Genomic DNA, 20,031 nt, shown 5'->3' with positions numbered 1-20,031 from the left:
TGCGGAAATTCACTTTGGTCTGGAACCAATTAACTGCGATACACAAGAAATGACTGTAATGCTAGTATTAATAATAGGCTTTGTCACCTACAACAGAGAAAGCTGAGATGCAGGCTGTTTTTTCTTTGAATGTATCTAGAACGTTGGAGTGGTTTTAGCCTGTTCACACAATTAAAAACATTCAAACGAGTTCTAATGTTGATGTTCAGAATTCCGATGTTTGTGAACGCACCTTGCTGGCTATTAGTGTATGAGGTAGTGTTTATTATGTGTTGATGTGGATAGCGACAGAGAAACGTGCAAGTTTACAGTGTTTGAATTGAGCACTGGTGGTCGGCAATAAAGTTTAAAAACAGCGTCAGACTCTGTTCCTCTGTGAGGACATTGCATTACTTACAAGATGTTACTTGCACAATATGGTCTGCATTCATTTAGCACGGAAATGAGGTAACGATAGCTACTTAGTTTTTCAGTCAGGTCCGATTCCCACCGTTTACGTCAACACCTTTGCCATACGCTACAGAGTTTCAATACGCATACCTAGCCCTTGGTAGAAAATGTTTGGACACCCTTGATGTTGATATAGCTGTAAAGTAGATCCCCACTATTTACAGGGGTGTAATTGTGACAAACCCATGAAAAAGCCTATTTTTTACACTCCGAGCCATATAATTTGCCTCATACACGTATTAAACGTATTTGAAGTATAAATTGTATTGGCACTCCCCACTAATGAATGATCATAAAAGATAATCGATAGAACAGGTGGAATCGGAGTCATGGTCTAGCCTTTAGCCTGGTCGTCAGGCTGTTGCTTCCGTCTACTGTGGCACCGCCTCCATCGCCCTCTAAAACTGCTAGCGGTGGTGCACGGCTCCGCAGGCCGCTGGGTCATCTCGGCTAGCAGTCGGAGATGATGTAGGCATCCACATAATTCACACTGCTTGCCTGTTGTAATTTGGATTTAACATCATATATTAACTTGTGTTCACCTCGCTGTAAGTTTTGAGGCCGGATTTTAAGAACATTGACTGTCAAAGCTCGCATTGCTGCTGCCATGCTATTATGTCATACATGTATGCTGTACATTTTATGCTTTATAATCACGTATTTATAAATGATCACCAAGTTAGGGTGAATACGAAGGGTTTGCTGCGAAACAGAACGTAAATTTCAGAGAGAAAAAGCACTATCTGGCAGGTATTCCCACAAATAAAGAGAATATTTTTTTTTTATAAGAAATCTGAAAAAATGCATTGCTGTAAATATTGGCACACTATGCAGGGATCCACTGTAAAGGTGTACAATTTGCTAGGTATTCCTATTTGGAAAATTGGTGCCAATGTTAAAGTTGAGCGTGTACATTATAACCATGTTACACTTTCCCTCCTTGGCTCTTGCTCTTATCTGATCTTATCTTATCTTAATGCTAACAGTTAATAACACGTGTCTGAAGAGCACCAAGTGTGACACACTCATGGAAAGCGGCATTAGCCGCTAATACATGAAGGCTTCAAAGCCACCAAGAGGTTTATTACGCCTTTTCACACGTTGCTTTTATTTGTATTAGCATTTCACATTAGCATTTTAACGTTAGCATGTGAAGTGGACCCCCTCAGCTTTTTGAATTAAGATGATTTCCTGCCCCTCATTTAGATTCAAGCACCTGATTAACTTCACCTGAAACATGCAGCATGTTTCTTAGAACATATTAGATAATAGTGTACATGAGTGAGAGAGCAACGTTCGCTACAAGCTGAGGGTAGGGGTGTCTAGTGTGGCCTCCGGGGCCATTTGTGGCCTGCAGTTAGTTTTAGAATATTACAGAGACAACAAAGGAAAACTGGAAATCCCCCCCAAAATGGCATCTGCAAACCAAAATGGCCGACTACCTATGCATCTTACAGTTTATGGTCTTTGAGGAATTTTGTGAGTCATGTGAACAATTTTCGCTAAAGATTGCCGGAATAATAATAGTATTAGTAACATAAGAAACAAACTATTTTAGAGAGTCCCCTTGTCACCTATACATTTGCTGTTTTTTCTTTACATTTATTTCATAGTTTTGCATATCTTGTTGCATTAATACCATGCACCATGTTGCATTAATATTAGCGTGTTTAACGAGGAATATCATAGTTCTCCTGTGGGGACTTTAGGGCTTTGATCACCCCCCCGGTGTGTGGCCTAGACAGATGTGTAGTTTAACTCCTCGGGTAGGACCCCCACCTGACCCAGGACAAAGCAGACTGCCAGTGTAGTGGGGGTAAAGACGCAGTTCGCCTGAGGGTCTTCGCCAGTGAGGAGTATTAACAGTTAGTGAGGAACAGAAGGAGCCTTTGAGCCTCATATTCCTTCCGTTTCCTGGTCGGAGGAAGGCTCCATTTCCTCATTCGCTACACGTTAAGCAGGACGGCGCTCACCTGTGGAGGTGTTGTCATGTAGTGGACCCCCTCTGAACTCCCCCCAGAGATGAGAGCATGCATACAACTGACTCAACATTGCTTTGTTGCCTTTTACACCTTTGTTGTGTCATTTGACAGAAGGAAAAATCGCCCATATGTGTCTTTCCACTCTCTTTCTGAGTTCATGCCGAATAAAATTTGGAATTAAAACATAAATGTGTTTCATTTATTGCCAGAATAGTAACGCTGCCAAGTGATGCATGTCTCCTTACTGTTGCAAACACAAATTGGCTCTGATTTCTCCCTCTCGTCTTAACTCAAGGAGAAACCCTGCATGCGTGTGGTGTTCAGGAACACCTGGTGCACTCAGGCCTGGAAATCTGATCATCTGCAGGTACCAGAATAGCTCGATGGGACCGCAAAGGCCACTCCACTGACCTGTTGTGACTTCCTGTTGAGCCGAGTACCACGGCCTGTGCTCTCTACATGCAACTTGACGCCTTTTTAAAGGTGATTTTCATGCACATTCTTCAACAACTTTAATTAATTTTGTAGTAATTAAAAAAACACTCCATATTATTGATTATTGTGAATAAAATGAACATAAACTACATTCAAATTTTGACTAACACACTCAATTCACAAGAACATAATGGATATAGATGAAGCAATAACTTAATATTAATAAAATATATTGCTTGATTTTAGATTTTAGTTTAGAGTTTCTAATGGACCATTTGGAGGTAAACACTAGTAAAGGTAATGGGACTGAGGTAAAGCCGCACAGATTGCTCAAAATACTCATGTTCTTTTCCTCTTGTCATGTTTCTCCATGTTTCACCTGTTTTGTATTATTATTTATTTGTATTGTTTTCAAGCAGTCATGTCAAGTAGAGAAAGTTTTCGGACGGCCCACAAACAGCTTCCTCTTGTGTCCAGTAGGAGGGGCCGTGTGCAGAGGTGTACGAGAAGGTGATGCCGTAAAGGAGGAGGCAACGTCGCAAACCAGGTGTTCCGCGTGAGAAGAAGGGGAGGAAGGGGGGAAGGTGACGTCGTAAAGCAGACAGGGTGGGTGAGTTGGGGGCGGGGGGAGGGGGGAGGTGACTCGCTGTGCTTCAGACTGGAGCGAGGCGATCATGGCGGATGGCCCCAGGTGTAAGCGCAGAAAGCAGGCCAACCCGAAGAGAAGCAGCGGTAAGTCCGAACTCGGGCCGGACCGCCGCCGAGCTGGGCCGGGCTGATCCAGTCGCTCTTCAGGGCCACTCCGGGAGTTGTTGCGGGCGAGTTATGGCACATTTAGCGGACTTTGGGGCGGTGTTGTGGTGTACCGTTATACCTGTATGGCGTCTCTCTCTCCGCCTAGCGGTGCTTGCGGGCCTCAGTGAACCGTTATCCGCTGCTGGAAATAACTCCGGGAGCGCCTCTTCTTGTTTGACTTATAAGCACCCCACAACAACACTCCTTCACTCTTTGTTTTGCTTTTATGCACTTTTTGGCCCACTTTTTTCTGCTTTGGCGAGCATTCGCCTCACAACGTGGCCGCTTTGCGCGTACTTTGTTGACGGGGAGTGGATGAAAGCAGGGCCGGGCGAGGTTGGTTGGACTCGCTTTGGCCGCCGAACGGAGCCGTTGGCGTCCATCGTTAGCATCAGAACAACTGTGGGGGTCTTCGGTTTGACGGCCGGACTCTGGGTAGTGTGGGCTAAAGTGTGTAGCTTTTAAACGAGGTTCTGCCCGGATGGTGAGTGATGGCAGGGAAAAAGAGAGCGATGAGATGTTTATTATTTGGTGACCACTTCCCTTCCTCCTCCTCCTCCTGTTCTTCTTCCTCCTCCTCCAATCTGCACCAAATCTTGGCTCGTTGAAGGTAAGGGTGGAAATGATTGTGCAAAAAGTACTTTTATCTTGTATTTCGTCATCGCTCACACCGGATTGGCTTTAAAAACCAACCGTTTCTACTTAAACCTGCGCGGACGTGCATGAAGACGGCACAGGAAGCACAGCACATGGCAGCATGTCGTTCGTGCTTTATGCACCTGTGAATTCGGCTTGGGTTTGAGAGATGTTTCCATCGCCTGAAGCACAGAAACACGTGTAGTATAGGGTTTAAAGTGTATTATTTACGTGGTATTTAATGAGCACATCATATGCTAGATGTGAGCTTGATTTATCTAACAGCGTGAGTAAAATAATGTGTAGTTGTTTTCCTACCTGATAATAACGACGCACTGTTATTCGCGTGGGGGTGGGAGAACACCTTTTTTCCCCTCTTGTCGTGCTGACGTCACGACGGTGCGTCCGTACAGGAGCCATCGTCTCCACTAGCAGCACCCTCCTCCTCATCCTCCTCATCATCATGTTTACCTGAAGGCGGATGAGGGGGGCTGATTAATGGCCTAGAAATAGAAACAAAAAAAAACAGCACCTGCAGAACCGACCGGAACCGGATCTGCTCGCGTGTCGTGAGGAGCTCGGAACACATGCTCCAAATGTCAACCTGCGCAGGTAGAGATGCGTTTTTTTCTCCCCCTTGTGTTCTGCTTTCATTCTCGCGGGATTTATCTCATCCTGACCCACTTGTACGTGTTTTATTTTAATTCCACTCCCTTTTTATTCTTTGCCCAGTTCGTGTGCGATGCCGTTGTTCCGTAACTACATTGCTGCTTCTCCACGCGTGTTGGCGTCCATTGTGCTGATGGTGGTGATGATGATAATGATGCTCTTAGCGGTAATTCGCGGCACAGTTTCGGCAATGGCGGTCGGCACCGTCACTGCAGTGAAGGAAGGCGGGGTCGCAGCTCAGTCGTGTGGTCCTGCTCGGAGACAGGTACCACACGCAAGGTGATGCAACACGTCAGCTTAAAGGTGCGTTTTTTGGTAGCGGGAGACAGGAAGCCACGTGACGTGGGTGTTGCGTTTAAGGTCCTGGGACGTTGTATGGAAATGGCACGCGCAAGCGGGGTAGGGGAGGGTGTATTTTTTCCAAGGTGCTGTCATGGCCGCAGGTGTTGTCTTCTTCCTCCCCTCCCCCACTTCGTTTCATCGTCGTCATCACCACTAGACAGATGAAACAAATGAAGAGCACGAGGCTCCTTCATGTGATGATGAACTGTTCTCATACTACTCCACCAGAACCTCCAGCCTCAGGTACCAAAGCCTGGGCCTGGTTTGTGGATCATGGCAGGAACAGTTGAATAATGACGTCATGATAGATAGCAAGATAAATTGGACTACTAGTGCGTTGTGGATTTGCGTCAACACAAATTCAACACTAAAAAGAAACAAATAATACAATTACCTGTAAAAAGTCATGTCACTGTAATAAAGCTAAGAGAATAAAGTCAAAATGTTAACGTCGTTATATTACAGGCGAAATGTCACAACAATGAAGTTGTATTTTTAGTACGACACAGTTCCTCAAAGTACAAGAATTTAATTGTAATGCTGATAATATTATCAGAAAGAGTGGACAATGTTACAAGTTATAATATTTCAAGAAAACGGTTATGAAAATAACAATTATGTGAAAACTGTCATAATGTCAGATAATGAAACTGTAAAGATTTTAAGGTTGTAATATTACAAGAGTAATGCTTCAATGTTCCAAGAATAATATAGTAATGTTACCAACAAAATGTCACATCATTAAAAGCGGATATTTTTGCGAAAAAAGTCCTAAAAGTACAAGAATTTAATGGTAAACAGGTGATGACAATGCGAGAAAGAGGTTGTGAGAATGTACTGGTAGCTTGTAAGAGGAAAAATTTGTATAACGAGACGATAGGTGAATGAAGGTGTGTAAGAGCAAAGTTGTACTATTACAAAAACACTTTTGTAATCTTTCAGAATAAAGTTGTATCGTAACATCACAGTGATAAGGAATCAAGGTTAAGAGAATACTGTGGTGTTTTTTGTGAGAAATGTCAGAAAATTGCAAACAACAACTAGTTTTGGATTGGATGGACAATAGCATTAGATATTGTGGATGCTTGTCTTGGTGGACTTAGCAAATGTAGCACCTCTGTATGCTTTGTAAAGTTTCAGATAGTTTTCCTCTTTTTGGCAGCGGATGTGCTCTCTTTGCGCTTTCATGACTTCAAGTGTAAAGTGCCTTGAGATAACTTTTGTTGTGAATTGACACCACCTAAATAACATTGACGTGTGCTCAAGCGTGCCCTCTGCTGGAATAACACTCGTACACACACACACACACACAAGCACTCATCCTGATGCATTCACGGCTTCACATACAGTCGGACAACACAGAATTTTTAACATCACACAACTTCTGGGTCGCACCATTGTCATGATTGTTGATTTTATATGAGTTACAAGTATGTGATGTCTGACTGTTTTGTGCGCGTCAGGCGAGGAGGACGGCTGCAGTGCATGTGTGGAGACAGCTACGTTTGCTGATACTCTTTGGGCCACATTTGCTGATGTTCCCGTAGCTATCTTTGCTGACAACAGGAAGCTGACAACATTAAAGCATGGATCGGAAATCTCCGCAGGTGGTAACAGAAATTTCTGATATGCCGGTATTGAAATCCGATACTAGATCGGATTGGCCCCATCCCTAGTTTGCATGCCGGGCTATGTGTCTGCTTGTTGGAATTTTGGGATGTTGATGTTGGCTGCAGACACAAACACTCTCAGGATGGGATGTCGTAAGTTTGACTCTGGTGTCTCTACACAGTCTATTGGTTGTCATTATATGGCGTACCTAATGACAACTCGTGTGTGTGTAGTAGAGATGTCCCAATCCACATTTTTCGGCTTCCGATCTGATCTGATTTTTTTTTTACAGTCTTTCCGATCCGGGTTCTCATCCTTTTTTTTTTTTTTTGATAATAAGCTTTTGTTACAAACATGAATTTGTGGAATTGAATATGGTTATGAAAATACTGTAGCTCTTCAAAGCAATACAGATAATGCAACCAAAGTATTGCTGAATTTACTTTATTACACAGCATGACCAACAATTTGGTTTAGCTTTTGTAACAAACCTTTGTGAGTCAGGTCCCTGATCCAATAAAAGATCCAATAAAAGTCCATCCAGTAAAAGATAAAATTGAAAAAAACGGGTATGCAAAAATATTTTTAGGGTAGGACTAATCATTTGACATGGTTATAGATTATTTTGTCGTGTGATTTGGAATATATGACTTTTTTTTTTTAACAGACTCTCTACAACGCAATAGTAGTTTATTGACGGTCCTTAGTATAAACAGGAGCACTTCCCGGGTGAGCTCCCTGCACAATGAATCAGCAGTCCGGGCACAGTGAGGAGGAACTATTGCTGTAGCTGTGGAGCCGAATATCCAACATCCAACGTGAAACTAACTTGTCTGCATGGTGGTGTTGCGTTTCCTTTTTCTTGTGGGTGGCGGGAGTCGAGTGGCAACCAGCTTTGAGGTGCATTACCGCACCTACCATGTTGGAGTGTGGCCCATCGTTACGAACGTTAAATGGCAACTGGATCAGTTCGATCTCGTGGCGGAAGCCGATATTATCAGATTTTCAAAATACAGCGGATGGGCAGCCAACCCTGATCCGGACGAATGGATTGGGACATCCCTAGTGTGTAGTCACCGCCATGTCACATTTGCTGCATCATGTTTTAATAAATGCCTCTTTTTGCCTTCTTTACCTTGAGGCGCTGTGAAGTCATGTGACTTTGCTTTTTCTGTTTTGGCCAATCAGCTCTCTCCTCTGTTACATCAGCAGCTCACACATGCTTCTTGTATGTACATCTTCACAAGGAGGGAGATGATTATTTTATTGAACTTTTATTGTACTCTCTTTATTCACATGCATGTCCATGTGTGTGTGGATGCTGCAGGGTGGGGGGGTCAAAGGTGAACAGGCCCTGATTGGTTGTGGTGGCCAAGAGTAGCTGCTGTGTGACGCTGGCTGGTCAGTCATGTTACTTTCCCTTTGTGTGACACAGCCTGGGGCAGCCTGTGTGTGTGTGTGTGTGTGTGTGTGTGTGTGTGTGTGTGTGTGCGTGCGCACAAATGGAATGACAAAGCACAACAGGACGTCTTTAGCAAGTTAGCATGAACTCCTCCTCCCCTTTTGCCTTTTATGGTGCAGAGGGGGAGGGGCGCCCTGGCCACCGATGCTACCGCTGTGACTAATTGAGCACTGCAGCATGTGTGCATGCATGAGCGAGAGTATGTGTGTGTTAGCGGTAAAGTGGGAAACTGCTACTTTCCTACAGGCTTTGCATAACAACACACGGCTCTTTGCCTTTACCTGCATTAAGGCAAGGGACAAGCAGCACTTCCTGCAGCTGCTGATGTTGTTGTTGTGTTGCTGCCAGGAGGCCATTGCACAGAAGTGGGATTCAGACATCCAGGATAAATGACTGAGCTGAGCTCAACCAACCCAAAACAAGAGCGTTGAGGCTCTAATTGGTTGCACAAAGTCCAAGCCAGGATGAATAGACGCTGATTAATCAAGGCGGGTGAAACCAATCCTGGATCAGTGCGTGTACATGGCTTCCTTAAATAGGCCTCGCCTAAAAATCACAGAGCCACTGCCACTGCTGTCGTCCTCCTCCTCTTCCTACTCCTTGAACCGAAGAATCTTTTAGCCAGTTTGCTTCTGTCTTCTTCTTCTATTGTTTATTGGCGGTTAGCAAGCAGCTCACCCAGTTACCTAGTTTTCTAGCGAATATTGACAACAACAGGAAACGCCAATAAGCCAATAAGGACTGTTGTGTCTCTATATTCAGCCAGCTGAATTGAGTCATGGAAATCATTATTAAACCATCTTTGTTTCTTTAGTTTCTTGTTCATTTTGATGCCAGATACAAGTAAAGGTACCTTTGTTTGGAAAAATATAACAATCAAAACAAAAATAGCTCATACGAGTTACATTTTTTTGGCAGCACAATGCTATAGCTATTCATGTAAGAACTTTTTGATTTTGGTTATTATCAAGAAAACCGTGAAGGTTGGTAGATATCAGCTCTTAAATTAAACTCTTATGAGCTAAATTTGTTATCATCATTATATTTGTCCAAACAAATGTACCTTTAGTTGTGCCAGACATTAAAATGGATCAGTAAACTGAAGAAACAAGAAACATTCCATGACTGTACTAAGAGGTGGAGCTTGTCACGTCTTCAACTCTCACATAAGTATACAACAGTCTCTACTGGTAGAAGTAGTAAATACAATAACAGACACATACAACAGAGCATCGATAGGTTGCCCTAATACACCACAAGCATGCAGAACACAATCCGCGTTCATACGCTGTTAAAAAAAGAACCAAAATTGCAGTTAAAAAAATCCGTAAAACAGCGAATCCGCGAAAGGTGAACCGCGATGTAGCGAGGCAATACTGTATTTGTATTTATATGGGATGTGTATGTTATATACTGTATAGTATGTGTAAATTATCTAACAAATGATGTAATGATTGCCACATCATCAAATACCCTCTATGTTCAATGATAGAAATGAATGATGATCGTTGAATGTGATAACAATGTGTAATGGCCAGTGGAATAAGTATTGGTTTCCATTTATGGTCACTACTGATTTGAGATAAGGGATGAGATGAAATAAATCCTGGACCTTAGCCTGGTCTGGCGCAGGTTAACGCCACAGAATAAATCTCCATGGTAATTTATGTCAGAACATACTCCACTTTCCACTATCCCACTTTTGTGTAACTGGATCACGGATAAATTGAGCCAGGATAACCAAGATATCCCGGCTTAATCCCTTATCCTAGTTTTGTGCAGTAGGCCCCAGGTGACATTCACACCTTTACATTAATGCCTCAGAGGTGCAAACAAATGGAATCGTTGGCGACATGTCAGTAAATTGGCTTATTTGTCACATTGGGGGTCAGGAGAATGTTGTTGTTGTTGTTGTTGTAGTCTGACCTTGTTTCCTGCGCGAGGTTGGCCACAAGCTGGCGTCACATGACTGCATGTTAACAGACGTCATGAGTCTTATTTTGGCGTAAAGAGGAAGTCAGATGGGCTGATTTGGCTGGAAAGCAAATGCGAGCTTGTTGCTTTGCTCTGTGCTGAGGAGGCGTGGCCTGTGCGGTTGGACAATGCTGTGTTTGGACGGGTGGCCTTCCAACCCCCATCCCCACAGAGGTCAAAGGTCATTCCGGCTGCCCCTCACTCTTTGTTTGCCTGTAGAGTGCATGAGACACATGTGTTCTCAGTACAATGAGGACGCTTAATCAGATTACATCACACACTAACATGCTATGACATCATCGTGCATCTTTTCTTTAAGATAAGCAGTTTGTGTGTGCATTTAACAATCCTAACACACTTGATTTACGTCGCCTACTTTCAAAATAATCCAGATGACGTAAAAGCACAGATTTGTTGAGCTGTTGTTTCCTCTTTTTGGCCTCATAAAGCATTCATTCACTTCTCACTTTGCAGGAGAAGTTTGAAGCCGGCTGTGTTAAATTAGAAGGTGATTATTAAGGTGATTAAATTCCTCTTTAATTGTACAAAGCCTCTTCAAAGAAAAGATGTTATCAAATTTAGTCTTAATGCAAGAGACTGCTTGCATCGTGGGCGTCCAAAGTGCAGCCCCGGGGCCATTTGCTGCCTGCGTCTTGTTTTTTGCTGGCCCCTGCAAAAAAGGGCTGGCCAAATATAAGATAAAAAGACTAGAATTTTGGAAAAAATTACTTAAAACTAGTGAAATTAATACATTTTAATTAGTAAGAAATCCTAGATTAAGATTTCTACATCTAGAAATAAGCAGGATCAAAATCCTAGATTTAAGATTTTTATATCTAAAAATAAGCAGGACCTTTAAGCTGGAAATACTTATTTTTAGATTAAATACTTGTACTTATTTTTTTTACCTTATGGGATCTGATAGAAAGTGAGACCATGACCCATTCAACATGGTCCCTCTCAGCCTTGCAAGCGCCGTCCAATGGTAGGCAGAGCGTTACAGTTTGGAGCAGGTTTTGAGGAAGGTGGAGGAAGCGATTGAACCACCAACTTTCCAGTTTCTGGATAACCTGCTCTGCCTCCTGAGCCCCAGCTGCCCCAAACTAATATCTCATACTAGTGCAGAGTGACAAAGTGGTATCGTGAAACTAGTTGACAGAAATAAGCCTAAATCCATTTTAAATGCAAAACAGGGCTTGCCAAATGTAAGATAAACAGACTAGAAAAATATTTTAAACTAGTGACATTATTTGTCTATGCACTTGTTAATCTTATTTGACAAAAAATCCTAAATTAAGATTTCTATATCTAGAAATAAACAGGACCTTTGAGCGGAAAATGTTTATTTTCAGAATAAAATAATTCATACGGCCAAAAAAAAGTTAAATATAATTAAAATAAGTGAAAATGAAACAACATATTAGTGCAAAATGAGTAAGGTGTATCCTGAAACTCGCTGATCTTGAAATAAGCCCAAATTAATCTTATAAGTAGGCTAAAAAGTCTTAACAAAGAAAGTCTACTTGTTCCACGAATATATATCTTAGCTCATGCTATTAAAAATCACAACCAGAAGCGCCAATTTGATAGCATCAATATTTATTTTCTTTAACCAGCATACCAAGTTGCTCTCCAAAATCGGTCATGTAGTCATTTAGTAATTCGTCTGTATTGGTCATCAAAAATTGTTTACAGTATGTCTTTACCTTTCTGTTTAATAAACTGAACGTTAAAACATTGTTGTTTGGCAGTTCTTAAATTCAGCATCCTGTGGATGCTGTGGAATCTTTACACAAGATTTGATTTGTTGGGAAAACCAAAATAACTTATTTTGAGAGTTATTTGCTCGATTTTAACATTTCTCAACTAAACTAGACAAAAAGTAAACCCTCATTCTAAAATTAAGGTTATACTATAAAGTCAATGAGTAAATAGCCCTTAAAACTAAGCAAATTATCTAATATGTCTAGAAATATGATTTTTAAATCTTGGCAAGTGGCAAATAATTTGCAGTGTTCTTGTTGCTGTTCTTATTCTGCTTGTTCGTGTTCATGTTGTTCTTCTGGGTCTTGTTATTGTTCTTGTTCTTGTTCTTCTGGTACCTGGTCCTTTTCTTGTTCTTCTTGCTCTTCTTCTTCATCTTCTGGTTGTTGTTTTTCTTGTTGCTGTTCTTAGTTTTCTTATTCTTCTTGTTCATGTCACCATCTTCTGGTGCTTGTTCGTATTTTTGCTCTTCTTGTCCTTTTTGTTATTCTTCTCGTTCTTCTCCTTCTCCCTCCACTTCTCTCCTGATATAATTCATCTGATTTGTTTAATCCCCTATTCATCCATCCATCCGCCTGAATATTCATGTAGCAGCTAGCAGCTAAAGCTTTAATCTGTCCTGTGTTGTAAAAGACGTCCTGCGGTGCACCGAAACTTTTTTTAAGCCGTGAAAGAAACAAAACATTTTTTCCTCACTCATTCCAACGTGAGAACACGTGGTCATGTGTATGGAGTTCTAGGATGCCTTTTGGGATTTAAATGTGTGTGTGGTGTGTGCACGTGGGCCTGTGTGTGTGTGTTGCAGCTATTCAAACTGTGTATGTGTGTATAAGACAAATCCCTCCTCCTCTTCTCTATCTCGACGGTGGGAAACTCCTCTCTCTCTTTTGGTGGCCGATCAATTTGCATATCTAGCCGTCCTACTTTCTCTTGCTTCTTCTGGGCCTGAGAGGCTCCAAAAGAAGCAGCTGGGTGCGTCGAAGTTTCATTTAAGCACCAACCACTTAGACCTAAACGACAAACCAGGAAAACCTTCTTTAAACTGCCTTTAGTTTACTCACTTTGCCCTGCACAGTCGTTATTGACGTTTACATGTATTTAACCATTGTTTTATTTTAAGTACAATAACCATTGATGTTTTGAAATGCATATATTATTTAAATATTCTCAATGTCTGGTGTGCTTGCTATAAATCACACAGACAGGCCTTTGAAAAACTTGCATATACAAGTACAGTAAGTTTATTAACTGTCTTACAGTTGTAGATCAACTGCTGTCATTCTTTTTCCTGCTCCTTTGTAGGGTCACTTTTTGCTAGGCAGAGTTCATATTGGTCATATTTCAGCCATGCCCACTAGGCTGTTTGACAAACAAAACATCTAATTAAAATAAGTATTGATTTTGTTAGTTCAGCCCCTGAGAAAGATATGAACAACCCAGAATTTTTATGGTAGGTTTATTGTAACCAAAAGAAACAGAATAACAAAAATCGAGAACAAATGTGAATGAATGACGTATATGAATATGTATATACATACAATATATATGTACAGTATATGTACATACGCACATATATATATACACGTCATCGTGTCTTGTAATTTGCATAATTGGCCATGAGGCAAAACTGGAGCCAGAGTGAAGATTGATAGAGTGGAAAAACTCAGACTCAGTGTTAGTGTGTGTATGACTGCAATGGAGCTTTTTGGTTTGTATGATAAGAAATGTGCAACATTATCTGATGTTTTTAAACCTTATTTAACAACAGAGGATGATGTTGACTCATGGGTGTTGGTTTCATTTTGTGCAGCGGTACACTCCTGTGCATGCGACACGCACGGGCGGATTAAAAAAAAAACATGCATGATTTGCTGGGCTTAGTCAACTACTTGACTAATTAGTCAAGTGTGCACTCTTTTTAAAGAATATGTACACATCATTGTACATGTAATAACTCACTATATTGAACAGCTGTGTTACAATGCCCGACCAAGTCAGTTGTGGTGGGTGCGTAGGGAGGTGTGTTAAGACGCAGAGTTACGATGCTGTTTACTGTACGGAGTTGGAATGACAAGCTACAAGTCCCATTATATTGAGATTGCGAATGAGGGAAAACGGGTAGCCCCAAATAAAGAAATAACTTTTTTTTTTTAAAAAAAAGGTAGCACCAAATCTATCTGTTATGGTCCAAATGTATTTGTGACGGGCCGCTGCTGCTGCCTCTAATTCAACAATATATGGAGAGGTCGTTTGCAGGTTTGTAGACCTCGTGTTTCTAATATTCAGGTTATTTAATTTAGCTGACGTTGGCGGTCAGAGCATGTCCTGGCAGCATCATGCAGCGTCTCAGGGGACACAACTCATAAGCGGTGGACAGGTGTGTTAGGAGGAGCCTGAAGTCACTAAAGACACCCTGGGGATGTTATAAGAGAGTGCAGCAGCAGCAGGACAGGTGGGTGTGATTCAGGGGGGAGTGGAAGCAGAGAATTCGATTAAGAGGTACGGCGCGGTGATTTACTACATCTGCGCCACGCTGGCGGCGGCGGCCCAGCCGTCAGACATTTTGTCTCCTGTTGCTGCAGCAACAGAAATGTGATGAAGGACAACACGCTGGCTTATGACAGTGATGGTATATTTTGTTTTATGTGCAGACATGATTCACATTAAAATGCTGCAGGGGCCAGTGACACCATGTCACTTTCAAGTACCTTTTTCTGCTCATACTTAAGACAATATTGGTAGCAGAAGATGAAGATAATGCACAATGAAGACATACAGGAGTTTACAATATGGCCGGGTATCAGGGCCCTGAAACAAGGGATACAACAACAACGATACAACAACCAGTTCCGCCCATGGGCATGGCGGGACCGGCACCCATCACAAATTTGATAGCCTTCTTAGGATTAAATTTGAAACAGGTGGGGTATGTTTCATTATATTGCAGATGGCCAAAATCTGTGGGTACCAGTAAAGTCCGTGAATTGAGTCAGTGAGAGTGCGACCTGAACCATGTCTGGATGAATGCAGCTCTATACACAGGCAGAAAAGGAGGAACGATGGCGCAGCCATTTCCCTGAGTGGGATCGATAAAGCCCTTCTGAGTCCTTGGAGGCTCCGGCCGAAAGCCTCCTCTGGATTTCGTAGGGTCCAGACTTTTTTTCTTCTTCTTCTCTGCCATTTTAACACACAATCACACAAACACACAGGACAGAGTTTTAAAAAACTCACACAAGACACGACACAAACAGTAAAACATAAACACAGAACAGAGTTATACCGACGTGCATAGGCCCCATTGGGGATTTCTCGCCTCAAAAACTGAAAAGAAAGCAGACACACCCTCGGTAGTACGAATATACCGGAAAGGCTTTCCTGACCAAGAGTACGCAGTATACTCTCGGTGGTACGTATACACCTTTAAGTGGCTTTCCTTACTAAGTAGTACATACTCAAAGACACACAGATACACAAATGGGAGATATCTACGTATTATCTCCCCAAAGCCTTGAACTTTGGCAAACTTTGTCCATAATATACCATTTTCTGAGGAGCTCCATACAAGACAGCCTTCTACCTTCCTAATCATTTCAACAGTTAAGGCGGTCGCAATGATACGTTTCCTCAGCAGACCACAGCCACTTCGCGAGGATTCAATTACCCAAAAAAATACAGGTTTTCTAACCAGCAGAAAAATCCTTAACCGGAACAGTATTGAAACTAGGCAGACACAGCACTTCCTGTATTTATCCTGACCAGAACAGTCTTGATATCAGGCTTCCTGTCCAGTAGAGACTCGAAACAGGTCGTCCTAGCCAGAACATCGTTATCTTTAATGCTTCCAAGTAAGCCTCGGAAACGATAGCTCAATTTGAACAGTTAAATGTACCAGAAAGAATGATAGGTGTCTTCTACACCTAGTAGCTCACGATCGACGGGTTGGTGACCCCTGTGATAAAGGATAAGATGAAGTGATACAGATACAGCGAATAGACATGTCTGCTCTGGTCACACTATCTAACATGTGCCTATATGAGAGGCCTATATGTAACTACATTTAACACTTACAATTTTTTATAAGCTCAGTGAAAGGCATTCAACAGTTCAAGTAGAAATGGGTATGATTAATCAAGTACAGTAGAATGGATTTGATTGAATTACAGGTGTGTGTGTCGGGACTAGTATACGTGCCTCCCGGTGGGGGTTGGGAGGTTCGATAATGAAGCTGTTAAGCCGCACCTCGGAGACGGCCGCGTCCCCAAGGAGGAGCACTAATGGAGGCCACCCGGACCCGCCTGATGGATGGATGGTAGCAGCTTGGTGAGGCGGTGCAGTTGTAATTGAGACGCATGCTACATGCTAACTGTGCTAAACGCCAAACATGCATTGTCAGATAAACTGTGGTGCAGCTCTTCTTTTTGCTGAGTCATCCACATTACGGCTAAGTTCATTAGGTACACCATAAAATGAGATCTAATGCAAAAATTCTACCTTTAAAAAGATGCTAACTTTTGATTGACATCGCCACTGAGGTTAAAGCTCCACCCTCCTTCACCTGGCACGCTCAAAAGCCATGTTCAGCGCTTCATGAAAGTCACTTTAACGCCTCAGAGGCAGTCAGTAGGGTTCTGTCTAAAAGTTGACTTTTTAAAGTCAACCTGAATGCGCTTGACTTTTTGCTGAACCTGCCAGTCGCTGTTTTCCTGCCCCTCCTACCTCCCTGCATTGTGTGACTAGATGCGCGCACACACACACACACACACACAAGATATGTCTCCAATAGTGTTAAATATTTGGATATTTGCACACGATTTAAAGCATTTTGTGTTTATTTTTGGAATTTTAAATTATCCCGTTACGGCTTGTCAGAGGCACTGTTGTCCAAAGTGCGCCGCTTGGCATATCGTAAAAATAAAATGCATTGATTATTAATGAGATAGATTATTAGATATTACACAAATTTGCTTTGTTGGCAATAACACAGAGCTAAGATATGGGTGTTTAGTTGAGATAGATTGGATTGCTTTTTGCGTCCTTAATGTAAAAAATGTAACAAAATGTATTTGAGCACATCTGGTGTAATGAGTACTTGTCACTCTTGACTACAAAGATCCTTTATTACTGACAGGAGCAGTAATAATATTTGGAGGACAAAATAGACATACTTCACTGGCTTGTTATATTAATTTTGTCTATTCAGCCTCCCAGGTATGTTCTGTGCTATTGTGTAACTCAATTTGCCTCAGTTTTTACATCGGATGCCTTTTCTGACACAACACTCCTTTTTGTCTGGGCTCGGGACCCACACTAGACATCTAGGCCCGGTTTCCCGTACAGGGATGCAGACCAAATCACATTGTAAACCAGGATTTACTGTAACGGCTTTCTCAGACGTGGATTAAAATGGTCTCAGATTTGTCCTAGTCTTGAATTAAATAATCTAATTTCTTGAAGGAAGACTAGAGCTAATCCAGGTCTAGATTTAAATTAAACTTGGCCAGGGGCAGGTTTAACTTAATCATGGCTGAAGTAGCCAATGAAAAAACTGGACACTTACAAAGACACCTTTACTTTGCAGTACGTTTCCAAAGAGATGTGTCAAGTGATACACAAGTTATGGCCTTTTGGTTATTCTGTTATGTCTTACATTTTGTGTTGTCTACAATGTATCGTTTTGAAAATGATGAAGAGAAGATGGTTGATTGCTTAGTAAATGATGGTTGGGTTGTTATTTTATTTTTAATATTTTAATGAACGAAGGCACAACGTTAACAGAGGTGTTGATACAAAGAACATAGACAGATTGCTGCTGCTGCTTCATGTCTCTCTTTGATAGACAACTCTACATGAAGGATTTTAATCTTGAGTTCATGTCCTTCTTTTAAATATTGTCATTTATGCTCAAAGTTTCTCATTAATGGTCAGCCCTTTCCGTTTCGGCCTGCTGCCTGGGTTGGCGTCCCTGGCTGCTGTTGCTGCTAAAGGTGCAGCATGCTGATTTTCTTTATTCTGATCTGGCTCCCCCAGCATCTGGTTCAAGCTGAGGTCATCTTTTTCTCCAATAGAGTTACAATATAAGACGTAAGATTTCAAGAGCTGAGATCCATCCATCCATTTTCTATACCGCTTGTTCTCACTAGGGCTGTGGGTATGCTGGAAGCTGTCCCAGCTGAGTTCAGCCGAGAGGCGGGTACACCCTGGACTGGTCGAGTTGAGGTCATAACAGTATTTTCTAACCAGAGTGCAAAAGCCAATGCTATACTAACCTGTAGAGCCCGACCGATATGGGATTTTTGGGGCCGATGCCGACATTGGGGGCTGAAGAAAAGCAGATATCCGATATATCGCCCGATAATCGATATACTGGTCAATATATGAAAAAAGAGCATTGATATACACAGGATATATACTGTACATGAACATGAATTTTAAATACCCAAAGTACGATTCAACGCAAGATGCAGAAGTATACCAAAATAAGGAAGTTGAATTAGTAAGACAGTCAACATAAGGACATGCCTCTTTGTGATTTACTTTTAGGTGTTGCCACCAATTAGTAGTCTTCTTTGCTTTGCTGGTGCTGGAGCCCACCGTCCTCTAACATTAACTTCTTTGATAAGTTTAAGGAATTATTACGCCAATGTGATTTTAAAAAGGAGGTCATTATAATGGGTGATCTAAACTTAAACTGGGAAGATAAAAATTCAAGAAAAAAGCTGAAGCAGATAACTGATTGTTTTAACTTGGTCCAAATAGTAAAGGGTCCTACACGGAATACAACCTCTACCAGTACTCAAATTGATCTGATTTTTACCAACAGGCCCGAAAGAATTACAAAATCATATAATATGATAACTGGGCTGTCAGATCATAATTTGGTACTTATATCTAGGAAATTAAGTAATAGGCGAAATTTTACACTTTCTGGCAGTAAAGATTTCATTGGTATCCCAAGAAATAAACAGGAAGCTTTCAAAACAGCCATAACAAACCTGAACTGGGACAATCTACTTTCAGACAATGATGTGGAAATAATCAGTCAGAATTTTATAGAGAACATACAAAGCAAAATCAAGGAATTCACAGTCAGAACTAAACCTAAAAGCCAGAAGCAGTCTCTCCCATGGCTGACTGACAATGTCATCAAACTCATGAAGGACAGAGATAACGCTTTAAAAGTAGCCATAAAAACTAAACTGAGCCATGACAGGCAGATATTTACTATAACAAATTTCCTAAGTCAGTGGTCGCCAACCCGTCGATCGTGAGCTACGAGTCGATCTTTGGGACTTTGCCGGTCAATCACGAGAACATTTTGAAAAAGATTATTATCATATCAGTGCCCTCACCTCCCGGAGAGCGACCAACAGGCACGCATTTTGTCCACTGAACACACCCGTATGTCTTGCCACTATCCAGGCAGTACACTAGTACACAGGCTCGCCTCCTGCACCGACTCGCTCCTGAGCGCTAGCAAAAAGGTCGAGTGGGAGTGACAGCGCTGCAGCGATGTGCTTGCGCAGACAACAGTAATTAGTGCACGTTAATAGGGCTCAAAGTCTGCCTTTGCTAGCTCAAAGTTAGGGCACAAATATAACTCCACAGAGTGCACCTCCAAAAAAATCTCTGAGCCACTTCACTTATACACACATACACACACACACACTGCTAAAATGTATATTGAAAATTTCACTCCAGCTTTTCAGAGCAACTTCACTTCTTGCACCATGTGATCTGTTTTGGCTTAAAAACATGATCTGAGTCATCCTTGATTACCTTAGGGCAGGGGTCTCAAACTCGTGGCCCGCGGGCCATTTGCGGCCTACCAAATCGTGTCTTGCGGCCTACCAAATCGTGTCTTGCGGCCCGCGACTGGACATCAAAGAGCAGTGTAACTGCAGCCCGCAATAT

The 20,031-nt window shown here is 41.9% G+C and overlaps 1 protein-coding gene across 6 annotated transcripts in view; it reads left to right on the top strand.

The window, feature by feature from the left end:
• Positions 1-3,498: 3,498 nt before the first annotated feature.
• Positions 3,499-20,031, top strand: part of LOC129176607 (zinc finger E-box-binding homeobox 1-like) — a 35,572-nt gene continuing 19,039 nt past the window's right edge. For 4 of the 6 annotated variants that reach the window (XM_054766821.1, XM_054766827.1, XM_054766826.1 and 1 more), the window contains exon 1: positions 4,624-4,910. In XM_054766821.1, the coding sequence (XP_054622796.1) occupies positions 4,886-4,910 (25 nt within the window). In that variant the 5' untranslated portion in view covers positions 4,624-4,885. Of the gene's footprint in view, positions 3,600-3,740; positions 4,273-4,623; positions 4,911-20,031 lie in introns of those variants that run through there. The other 2 variants (XM_054766820.1, XM_054766825.1) reach the window with 2 other exon arrangements.

Source organism: Dunckerocampus dactyliophorus, chromosome 2 (genome assembly GCF_027744805.1).
Source record: "Dunckerocampus dactyliophorus isolate RoL2022-P2 chromosome 2, RoL_Ddac_1.1, whole genome shotgun sequence".
Lineage (NCBI taxonomy): Eukaryota > Metazoa > Chordata > Actinopteri > Syngnathiformes > Syngnathidae > Dunckerocampus > Dunckerocampus dactyliophorus.
The sequence above is the reverse complement of the archived record's forward strand: the minus strand, read 5'-3'. Positions and strand labels throughout refer to the sequence as shown.